General features: G+C 50.9%; 1 protein-coding gene across 2 annotated transcripts; it reads right to left on the reverse strand.

Moving 5' to 3' along the window:
• Nucleotides 1-937: 937 nt before the first annotated feature.
• On the reverse strand, nt 938-9,098 carry LOC138381592 (cytochrome P450 11B2, mitochondrial-like). Of its 2 annotated transcripts, XM_069465921.1 has the most exons (9): nt 8,860-9,098; nt 8,292-8,447; nt 3,429-3,628; nt 3,095-3,298; nt 2,649-2,803; nt 2,169-2,335; nt 1,671-1,749; nt 1,380-1,577; nt 938-1,051 (listed from the first exon to the last, which is right to left on the reverse strand). In XM_069465921.1, the coding sequence occupies exons 1-9, from the start codon at nt 9,096-9,098 to the stop codon at nt 938-940; spliced, it is 1,512 nt and encodes a 503-aa protein (XP_069322022.1). The 2 variants fall into 2 exon arrangements, with proteins under 2 accessions (XP_069322022.1, XP_069322023.1); XM_069465922.1 differs by lacking the exon at nt 1,380-1,577.
• Nucleotides 9,099-11,521: the final 2,423 nt, after the last annotated feature.

Here is an 11,521-nt window from a genome sequence, read left to right on the forward strand (position 1 = left end):
CAGTGGGCAGGGGGAGATGGAGGCATGTCGCCTTTGCTAACTGCTGCCTCCCTGTGCCCACCCACCCCAGGTCCTAGCACACAGCATGTGTTCATATGTTGACCAGAGGATGGAGTAAACAAAAGCCATCTGTATAATCATTGGCCTAGTCACGTCTATCCTGTTGCCAGACACATTGCTCAAGCTACATCCAAGCATTCCACCCCACATTCGTCCTCCTCTCCTTTCAGCATCCTCAGGACCTGCCCCAGGGACAGGACAGGGAGCAGAGCACTGAATGCCCACTGGCCGAACGATGTCTAGTCCATAGGCAATGAGGCCCGGGGCGTGTGGCTGGCACTAGTTAGCTGTGGGATCACAGTTGCCTCCAGACTGGGTTTTCTTGACTTGAAAATGGGGATGTGTCAGGACAAATGATCACAAGCACCTCTTCCCTCTCCCTTGCAGGATCCCATTCCTAGACGGTGGATTTCAGAGAGTCAGTGAACTAGGCTTAGACACTCAGATGCTGGGTTCCCCTTTAAGGATGCTGACACAAGCCACACAGAGGTTTTTGTAAGGGGATAGGGAGAGGGCAACAGGGGGATGTGAGACCGGACAGGAAGGCATGGGGCCAGATCTGAGGGCCCTTGGATGGCCATGTAAGGAGCCTGGAGCTAGTCCTGGGGGGATGGGGGCAAAGCACTCAGGGGATAATGCTTGCTGGAGAAGGAGCCAGGTGGAGCAGGGGACAGGGTCAGGTCTCAACAGCAAGAGTGTCCTCAGCTCTGCCCTGGCCTTGCCGTGTAGCCTAGCAAGCCCTGGCCCTGTAGGCTTTGGGCCAGCTGGACAGAGGTGTGGCACAGTGCGTAGTGCACAGGGAGAGAAGAAAGGTGGCCTGGGGCCATGGTAGAGGGGCGCTGGTGGCGACGGTGGGACCCTCAGTGCGGAGGGGTGACTAGTTGATGGCCCTGAAGGTGAGGAGGGGCAGAGTGGTGGGCCTCAATATGAACCGGTACACCATCCTTACATCCTCTTGGTTTAGTGTCTCCACCAGGAAGTTTTTCAGCACCTACGACAGAAGCTGAGTTTCCATCTGGTCTAGTCAGCTGCCCAAGGACCTGATGCATCCTCCACCCACTCTCCCAGGTGAGGCACATGCTGCAGGGGAAGAGCAGCCTGTGGTCCCCACCACTGCCAGCCAGTTAGCCCAGACCTGCCCCACTCAGCCCGGCCCAGGCCCGCCTTAACCTGCACAGGCCCCGCCCCAGCCCGCAAGGCCCCGCCTTCCACCCCGACCGCCGCCCCGCCCCTCCCAGCGCCCACTCCACTCTGCTCCTCCCGCTCCAGATCCGGGCCTCGCCCCACTCTGCTCCTGCCTCCCCCACCCGGCCGCTCACGTGGTGCAGCAGGAGCAGCATCTCCACCTCTGCCAGGCGCCGCCCCAGGCACTGGCGCACGCCAAAGCCAAAGGCCACGTGGCGGAAGTTTGTGCTGGAACCCTTGACCTCTAGCCAGCGCTGGGGCTCATAGCGCTCTGGCCTCGGGAAGGAGGCGGAGTGGCGACCCAGCGAATGGAGGAACACCTGGACCAGTGTCTACGGACAGGACAGTGCGGAGGGAGAGGTCAGCTGCACCGTCAGGGAAGGTGGCCGGGGGCTCTACTGGAGGGGCGATGGGGGCACACTCACCCCAGCTGGGATGTGGTAGTTCTGCAGCACCATGTCTGAGGGCAGGAGTCGCTCCAGGATGAGGCCCACCGGGTAGAGCCTGAGGTGGGGACATCAGTAGTGGTGTCAGCATTGACAGGCCCCCTCCTGTGCCCCCTGCACCCTTCCTACCAAGATCCCCCAGAGGTCCTGGACCCATGGGAAGCCCAGACCATGAAGAAGTGCTTCCTTGCACCTGCTGAGCTCAGCCAAACCTGTCCCCAACCAGAGCGGCCCCGAGCCAAGGAGGATGTGCTCAAAGTTGGCCCCCAGGATAGTGACAGGGATTCCAGAGGAAGGAAGGGGCCCGCTCCTTCGAGGGAGGAAAGGAGGTGCAGCAGGAATGGGTCCCGAGGCAAGCCTGCTTATCAGCCCCATTTTCTGGCTGCCCCCCCCCCCCCAGTGGGCACTGCTCTCCAGCAAGGGGCCCGGCACCTGGGCAGGGGCGGGGCATCTGGGGAGGAGTCAGCAGGCACCTACCTCAGGGTCTCCTTGAGGGCGGCCCGCAGCAGGGGCAGCTCCACCAGTGCCCTCTGGGGATTGTCAGTGATGCTGGCCTGGGCTGCCAGGCTCTCCTGGCGAAGGGCCTGCTGCACGTCGGGGTTGCGAGCCAGCTCAAAGAGTGTCATCAGCAAGGGGAAGGAGGTCTGCAGGAGCCACGTGCACGAGGCTCAGACCTTGGCACCGGCAGGACCTCCTCCCTCGGTGCCCCTCCCAGGAGGGTCAGCGGTGTGATCCTAATGCCCCCCTGGACTGCTTTCCCTGAGTCCTCCAGAGAAAAGGGACCCCATCCCAAGCAAGGCCACCTACAAATCTTGTCATCACTTCTGAAGCTGAGGCATGGGCTGAGGGTGAGCTGAGGAATGTGGGAGGCAGAGCCTGGGACTGACAGGTGGCATCAGAGGCCACTGCCTGGGAGGTAGCGTGAGCGTCAGGAGTGGGGCTGGTTGTTGCCCTGACCGTGTCCACACTCCCTGCTGTAAGTTCAATGGCATTGGCCTTGATGGCATCTGGTGACAAGTCTCCATGCAACAACAGCTCTGCCATGATACCGCTGTAGTGTTCAGGGCGGTTGAGTGCTAGTTCCTGATAGATTTTCTGGATGCAATTGTTGGCTGTAGGAAGAAGCAGAATCAGCCCTCCAGCTGTGGAGCTGAGAAGCACCTCTTCTTTGCCCTCCTCCTACACACCCTGCCCACAACACCCCCAAGTTTCTCTGCCCCCACCCCTGACCTCCGGATCAGTCCAGCCCAGCCCCTGCCTCGCCCCCAACTCTCTTTGACAAGACATGGAGGAAGCCATAGCTCTTTTATGTGGCCTCTGCTCTCTCCTGGTCTGTGGAGAATGGACAACTGGGCCACCACAGTGTCCCTGCCATGTGGCACTGTCAGGTGCTTGGCCCTCACCATACTGGAAGATGTAGTCCCAGGCCTCAAAATGCTCCTCCCATGTCTTGGTGCTGGTCCAGCGGGACAGGCTCCTGGGCATGAAAATGAGCTGTACGGTGGATTTGAACATGGCCTCCAGGGCATGGATGAACTTCAGGCTGGCAGGGCTGGGGTTACTGCCCAGGAGGCCCAGCCTCTCTCCAAAAAGTGCTGAGTTGCTGGCTGCAGGGAGGATGGCACTGCTGAGCCTAAGGCAGCCCTGCAACTCCCAGCTGCCTCCCACCAGCACCCCTGCCCCATTCCTGGTCTACTCCAAAGTTGCTGAGGTGGGGTCTTCCACCTGACCCCACACCTTCTATGGTGTAGTAGAAGATGCTGGGCTGGATGTCCAGGGTCAGGCTGCCCCGGGCATTCTGTAGCACCTTCTCCTTCAGGGCCTGGGAGAAATCCCTTGCCACCATATCCACCCTGGGAATATACTTCTGGACGGCCTTTGGTGATAGCACATCTGGATTCAGCCGCAATCGGTTGAAGCGCCATTCGGGCCCATTCCTACAGAGCAGAGAGCAGAGCTGGAGAGGCAGCCCGAGCAAACACCCAGCCCCAAACCTGTGTCCCCCTTCCTTGTCTTCACTGGGAATCATTGGGGCAGGGCACTAATTGGGGGCCCTCGGGAAGGCTGTCTATGTTTCTTATTAGCTTCACCACTTTCACTCTAGCAGCCTTAGCAAATTTCTGTGAATATGGCAGCAGATGATGCACCAGGAATCTGTCTCCCCAGCTAGATAACCATTATAATGTGAGAATTTATCAGGGTATCTACTTTAGAACTCTGGAATCTATTGTTAGCTTGCAACTTCCAGGAGAAGTCTTAGACAATAAATTGTGGTTAATTTCAGCTCTTAGTACAGTAGCAGTCCCTCATCCCCTGCCTGTGATAGGCAGCTGTGGACATGGTCCTGGGGCAACTTACATGCAGCTTGCAGGAGCCAAGCTGTACTAAAAGGACCCTGCCCTCCAAGTATCAGGGATCTGTGGTTTGATCACAGATTGCTCTTCTGATCATAGAGGTGCAGACAAAAGACAGGTCACCATTGTTTCTATCCCTCCTCATCATTGCAAGCCTCTCCCTCTCTGGCTGAAGTGACTGCCATGGGCTTTAATGGGCTAGCATATTTTTCTCCTTAATTGTTTTATGTTTCCTCTTTTCAGAGCCAGGCATTGCAGTACATTCAACAACAACTGCATATATGGGGGAAATTAGAAAGTTACCCCATTTGTCCAGAGGTAGACTCAGAAAAGATCTAGGAATACCTGAAGTTTATATCTCAGGCCTCAGCACAAAGACAGTCTACAACAATCGAATAAATGACTTGCAAAAACAGTAACAAAACCAGCAAACCCTAAGGAGGGGGAGAATTTGATTTCCAGAGTTACCACATTATTAGACTGAAATATCTAAAATATTCCATGGCAAAGAAAGAAACAGGAAAGTATGGCTCATACAAAAGAAAAAAAATGAATCAACAGAAATCCCTGAAAAAAAGACTTGATGGCAGATCTACTAGAACTTAAAAGATTTAAAACAGCTGTCTTAAAGATACTCAAAGATCTAAAAGATGACATAGGCTGGGCGCGGTGGCTCACGCCTGTAATCCTAGCACTCTGGGAGGCGGGGGTGGGTAGATCGCTTGAGGTCAGGAGTTCGAGACCAGCCTGAGCAAGAGCGAGACCCCGTCTCTACTAAAAATAGAAAGAAATTATCTGGCCAACTAAAAAATATATACAGAAAAAGTTAGCCAGGCATGGTGGCACATGCCTGTAGTCCCAGCTACTCGGGAGGCTGAGGCAGAAGGATCACTTGAGCCCAGGAGTTTGAGGTTGCTGTGAGCTAGGCTGACGCCATGGCACTCACTCTAGCCCGGGCAACAGAGCGAGACTGTCTCAAAAAAAAAAAAAAAAAAAAAAAAAAAAAGACATAGAAAAATTCTAGAACAGGATGTATAAGCAAAATGAAATATCAAAAAAGAGATGGAAAACCTAAAAAAAAAAAAATACCAGAGCTGGAAAATATAATCACTGAAATAAAAAATTCACTGGAGAGATCCAAAGGCAGATTTGAGCAGGCAGAAGAAAGAATTGGTGAACTTGAAGATAGGACTGTGGAAATTTTCAAGTCTGAAAGAATAAGAGATTGAAGAAAAGTGAAAAGAGCCTATGGTACCTGTGGGACACCATCAAAGTGATCAGCATATGCATTATGAGAGTCTCAGAAAGAAAAAAGAGAGCAAAAAGGGCAGACAGAATATTTGAAGAAATAACTTCCCAAATTTGATGAAAGATATGACTTTAAACATCCAAGAAACTCAATGAACTCCAGGTAGATTGAACTCAAAGAGACTCACACCAAAGTACATTATAATAAAATTGTTGAAAGCCAAAGACAAGGAGAGGTTTTGAAAGCAGCAAGAGAGAAATCATATACAAGGGATTCTTAAAAAGACAATCGAGAGATTTCTCACCAGAGACTTTGGTAGCCAGAAGACAGTTGGCCGGTATATTCTAAGTGTTGAAAGTAAAAAATATTACTGACCAAGGTTCTTATATCCATAAAAACTGCCCTCCAAAAGTGCAGGAGAAATTAATATATTTCCAGATAAATAAAAGTGAGGGAGTTTGATACCACTAGACCTGCCTTGTAAGAAATCTTTGAGAAAATCTTGCAGGTTGAAATGAAAGGACACTAGGCAGTGACTCAAAAATGTATGAAGAAATAAAGAACTCAGTAAAGGTAAATGAATGGGCAATTATGAAAGCTAATATTATTGCAGCAATGGTGTGTCACTATGGTTTTTGTTTTATACATGATTTAAGAGGTTAATACACTTGATAAGCAAAATTAGTCTAAAAGCCACTATTATTGTATCTTTAGTTTGCAAGTCGACAATTTGTTTTCTACATACTTTAAGAAATTAATTTATTTATAATTTTCAGTTTAAGTTTTGGACACACAATGTTTAAAGAGGTACCAGTTTGTCATCAACAACTGAAAGCAGTGGGGACAGAACCATAAAAGGAACAAAGTTTTTGTATATTACTGAAGTTAAGCTAGCTTAAATTCAATTCAGAATGTTATAATTAAAGGATGTTAATGATTATCATTATGGTAAACACAAATAAAATAGCTAAAGGATATACACAAAAGGAAATAAAGGAATTTAAATGTTTTACTGCAAAAAATTAAGTTAACACGACAGAAGACTAAAGCAGAAAATGAGGAACAAAAAAGCTAAAAGGAATACAGAAGAAATAGGAAAATCAAAGAAAAAAGTCCCTCCTTATTAGTATTTACTTTAAATGTAAATGGATTAAATTCTTCGATCAAAAGATAGAGATTGGCAGAATGGATTAAAAAACATGATTCAACTATATGCTGTCTGCAAGACTCATTTCAGGTGCAAATAACTAAAGGTTGAAAATGGATGTATAGAAAAAGGTATTTCATGCAATAGTAACCAAAGACAGCAGTGACGGCTATGATAAAGTCAGAGCAGCCTCCAGGTGCTGGGCCGCAGGCCACTCAGGTCTGAGTTGGGGATGAGACAGTGGCTTCTGCCTGAACGTGCTGCGGGGGTTCATGGAGTTCATTCCAGTGAACTTGCATGCCCCAGTCCTGGCACACAGTCACCCACGCGGCCCTCCCTAGGTGAGGAGGTCTTTTCTCTGGGGAGAGGTTGCCCCTCCTGTCACGTGTTGCCGTGTTACCCCGTCACACACACCGTGCCCCAGAGGGGACCGGCCCTGGCTGACCTCTCATCTCCCCACCCTTCCCCTCCTGAGCGTGCTGCCTCTGTGCCCGTAGCATCTGCCTGCTTCTGTGAAGTGTCTCCATCTTCTGTAGGGCAGAAACCAAACTGTGTCTCCCAGGATACCCCTGAGACAGAGCCAAGAGCACAAGGGGGCTGACGGATGTCCTCCAGGGAATGCTGGGCAGGAGGTTGCCCTCTCAGCCACATTCATGCAAAAGCACCTTGATTTTTCTATGGTTATCTGCTTGTAGGGATTGACAATGACACTGGTGTTCGCAATGTGTGTGTGCATGCAGACACTCAATACATGCGTGTGCACATACATAAAAATACACAAATCACAAGGGCATAAGCATACACAACATGCTTACAAACGTGAACACAAAGACACACAAGCCCATACAATACACATGACTGAAAATGCACACACACACACACACGCACACAAGACAGCATACATACACATGCACACTCACACACGCACAAGCACGCATGCACCCACATACAAACGCACAGACATGCACACGCACACACACACACACACACACACGAGCACACCCCTGCCTTCAGATATGCACATGTACCCTTGCCAGTCTTCTGCTGGAACTGTCCTTCCTGGGTCCTCACTCCCTCCCAGGTGCCCCCAGGTAAGGGCCCCACTCAGGGGCTCTATTTACCTAAGCCCCACTATTCCCAAGAGACTCCACTTCCCCACAGGGAGTGTGGTGGCTGTCAACTGTCTGACGTCCCTCCTTCAGGCCCTCGTCCTGTCCTCAGGCCACCCTGTCTGCAGCTGACGAACTCCAAGCACCCTCTTCTCCCTGCCTACCCGACCAGGGGTGCTGCTCTGTCCGTGGGTCATGAGACACCCTCCAGGGCAATGGCCCCACCCAGTGCTTGGCTCCCGAGAAGACAGGAGCCAGCAACCGCCTGCACCCATCCCCATCTGTCTCATCCCCGGGACCTGCTCCCCAGCGCAAAGGTTAGCCTGAGCTCTAGGAGCCAAGGGCACCCTGAGGGCAGGGAGCACCCTGGTAGACAGCAGGCTCTGGCACATGCTGACTGTGACCTGGGCCAGCGACCCCCGTCTCAGGGCCTCAGTTCCTGACCTGTACACAGGAGAGCCACCGACTCAGCTGAGCAAGCAGCCACCAAGGCTGCGCAGTGGGCGCTTCCTAATGCAAGTGCTCTTTGTTCTCCCTCCTCTCATGTGCAAAGTGCCCTGTGCATGTCTCTACCACTGCCCTGCTTCCCCCCAGCCGCTGGGAAGACGGGACCCCATGGGCTGCCACTCCTCAGCGCCTGGTGGTCACCCTGAGGCCCCAGGCAGGGGTGATGTGGGCCTTCTCTGTCTCACCTCCTCTGTGTCCAGACTTCCCATCCCCCCATTCCCGCTCGCCCCTCACAGCAAGAACACGCCACATTTGTGCCCTCGGTGTTGTCTGTAGGCCAACCAGGGCTCCAGGAGCATCCGGCGTGGGTGCAGAGTCTCCACCTGCTGCAGCCTCTCCACGTCCTCCGGTAGCATCACAGACACCCTCCGTGTTCCTCCGATGTCATACCTATGGGACAAAGCACTAAGCCCTGCTGGCCAGGCCCATGGCCTCCCCTGGGCCCCGCTCTGCAAAACCAGTCCAGACTGTCCCTTATCTGACCTCTCCCTTCTCCTGGACCAGTGGTTTCACGGCAGGAAATCCCTCCTGCTGTCTGCTTGAAACCTTGCCAACTTCAGGGCTTCTGAGTTCTGGGCTCTTAGCATGAGCCATGCTTTGCTCTCTCCTCATGAAGAGCCATGGTGTCCGTTGGCAAAGACACTGACCGGCGCCCACTGTGCTCCCTCCCCGTCTTCCAAGGGATGCAGAGCACAGGGGCCCAGCTGGGAAATGGCAGTGCTGTGTGTCTGGTAAGGGCCTTGGCAGCCAGCAGGGGCAGAAGATTCTGGGTGTTCTCAGCTAGGGGTAGGGAGGGCTTTACCTGAAAATGGGCCCCAGCTCCTGGAAGTTCTGATGCATCTCCAGGTGAAGGTTCTCATAGCCCTGCTCCTTCCAGATCTGCAGCATCCTCATCCAGTTGTTGTTGCGACTCTGGGGTATGGCTTCGAAGGGCCGCACCGCCTTGGACGCCAGAGCGGCTCTGGTGCCCAGTGCCCGTGGCCCTCCCAGAGACAGCCAGGGCCCTTTCATCCACACATCGGCCTTTGCCCTGAATGCCATTCCGATGCTCCTCTACCCTGTGCCCAAATCCTTTTATCTCTCCTGGGGACCTGCCCTGGCAGATGGATCACGTCATGGAAGAAACTGTCCCTGGACCTGCCTGCGAAACTCGGGGCGGACGTCAGGGCTGCAAGCACCGGGCTGGAGGTGAGGAAGGAGACTGCCAAGTGCCTAAACCCCATCCCCACAGGGCCTCCTGGTTCGAGGGTGCTGAGACAAGGTGTGGGGTCTGGATTGGGGGTGCACAGGGCTACAGGCTGGCAGGAAGAGGCCTCTCCCTCCTCCTCCAGGGCTTAGAGGAGTAAGACTGATGGGGCCCTTATCTTATCCAGAGATGAAAAGGGGGCCTTGGATCTTTTAATAGACTATTTTTTTTAACAGCAATTTTAGTTCATTGCAAAATTGATCGCAAAGATCTGAGAATTCCCATAAACCACTTGCCTCCCAACACGTACAACTTCCCCCACTGTCAGCACCCTGCACCACAGCAGTGCGTTTGGGTTGACCAGTTATTTTCACGCAAAGTCCTTAGTTTACATAAGTGTTGCTCTTAGTGCTGTATATTCTGTAGGTTTTGACAAATGCATATGACACGTCTCCATCATTACAGTGCCATACAGAATAGTTTCCCTGCCTTGAAAAAACCATGTGCTCTGCAACCCTCTCCCCACCCTCTGGCAACTACTGATCTTTTCATTCTCTCCGTGGTTTTACGTTTTCCAGAATGTCATGTAGTTGGAATCATATAGTACGTAACCTTTTCAGATTGGCCTCTTTCACTTAGTAGTATGCTTTTAAGGTGCCTCCATGTCTTTTCATTTCATTTCTTTGTGGCAGTGAATAATATCCCATTGTCTGGACATACCACAGTTTTCCACTCACTTACTGACGAACATCTGGGTTTCTTCAAAGTTTTGGCAATTATGAGAAAAGCTGCTGTAAACATCTGTGTGCAGCTTTTTATGTGATAGATTAGTTTTCAACTCATTTGCATAAATACCAAGAAGCACAATTGCTGGGTTGTGTGCTAAGAGCATATTCAGTTGGATCTTCCAAAGTGGCCATACCATTTTGCATTCCTACCAGCAATGAATGAGAATCCCGTTGCTCTACATCTTTGCCAGCATTTCTTGTCCTCAGTTTTTTGCATATTTTCCACTCTAATAGGTTTCTGATTACTTCTCTTTGTGTTAATTTGTAATTTTCTAAAGACATAGGATATTGAGCATCATTTGCCTTCTGTATGTCATCTTCACTGAGATGTCCATTTAGATATTTTGCCCATTTTTTAATCAAGTGTTCATTTTTTTACTGTTGAGTTTTAAGAGTTCTTTGGATATTTTTCCTATCAGTCCTTTATCAGATATATCTTTTCCAAATATTTTCTTCCACTCTGTAGCTTATTCTCTTGACACTGTCTTTCACGGGATACAGGATTCTAGGTTGGTGGGGTTTTTTGTTTTTCTTTTAACACTTTAAACGTTTCACTCCAGTCTCTTCTTGCTCGTGCAGACTCTGAGGAGGAATCAGGTGTAATTTTTACCTCTGCTTCTGTACAGGTAACATGGTTTTTCCCTTTAATTTTTTTCTCTGATTTTTTTTCTTTATCCTTGATTTTCTGGAGTTTGAATGTGATGTGCTTAGGGACAGGGTTTTGCTGTGTATTGTTTCATTGTACGTATCCTGCTTGGTGTTCTCTGAGCTTCCAGAATCTTTGGTTTGGTGTCTGACATTAATCCTTATTGATATGGATATTTCTTCTGCTCCTGTCTCTCTTCTTGTCATGTGTCCACTATGTGTACATTACTCCATTTGTAGTTGTTTCTCAGTTCTTGGATATTCTATTTCATTTTCTTCAGTCTCTTTTCTCTTTGCTTTTCAGTTTTCAAAGTTTCTCTTGATAAGTCCTAAAGCTCAGACATCCTTTCCTCAGCTGTGTTCAGTTTACTAACAAGCCCATCAAAGGCCGCCCTCGCCTCGGTCACAGCGTTGGCTCGTGACTGGGGTCTCCCTCTCTCTGGGGCGTGGCCCATCTGTTCTTTCACCCACTGTTTTTTTTTTTTTGTTTTTGTTTTTTTTTTGGGCTCTCAAAACTCAGCTTTATTGACTTCCAGTGTTTCCCTTGGCCTAAGCTCAGCCCTGCTGGCTTTGATAGGTCTCTGAGGCTCAATGTTACAGGGCTGGCTCCACCACTCCCCTCCCTGGCCACTGGGCTGCCCAGGCAGGGAGGAGGAGAGGCGGCTCGTCTGTGATGGTGGAGAGAAAGAATGGGCAGCAGGGTCAGAGGCCACAGAAAGCCATACAAGCAGCGGCATGCCCGGAGCTCCCATCACATGCCAATCCCAGCCACACACAAACACACCCCCAACGAGGCGGCCTTCCCTTCCAGGCTCTCTGCCCACCCACGCCATTCAGCCTTCTGG

The sequence above is a fragment of the Eulemur rufifrons genome, chromosome 3, assembly GCF_041146395.1.
Source record: "Eulemur rufifrons isolate Redbay chromosome 3, OSU_ERuf_1, whole genome shotgun sequence".
Taxonomy (NCBI): domain Eukaryota; kingdom Metazoa; phylum Chordata; class Mammalia; order Primates; family Lemuridae; genus Eulemur; species Eulemur rufifrons.

Bases quoted from the DNA above. Each gene is read 5' to 3' on its own strand.
- LOC138381592 (XM_069465921.1), bottom strand. From the start codon at position 9,098: ATGGCATTCAGGGCAAAGGCCGATGTGTGGATGAAAGGGCCCTGGCTG. The intron at 3,299-3,428 runs GTGTGGGGTCAG...TCCTCCCTGCAG, and splicing joins CTTCTACTACACCATAGAAG to CCAGCAACTCAGCACTTTTT. The intron at 1,750-2,168 runs GTAGGTGCCTGC...TCCCCACCTCAG, and splicing joins GCCCTCAAGGAGACCCTGAG to GCTCTACCCGGTGGGCCTCA.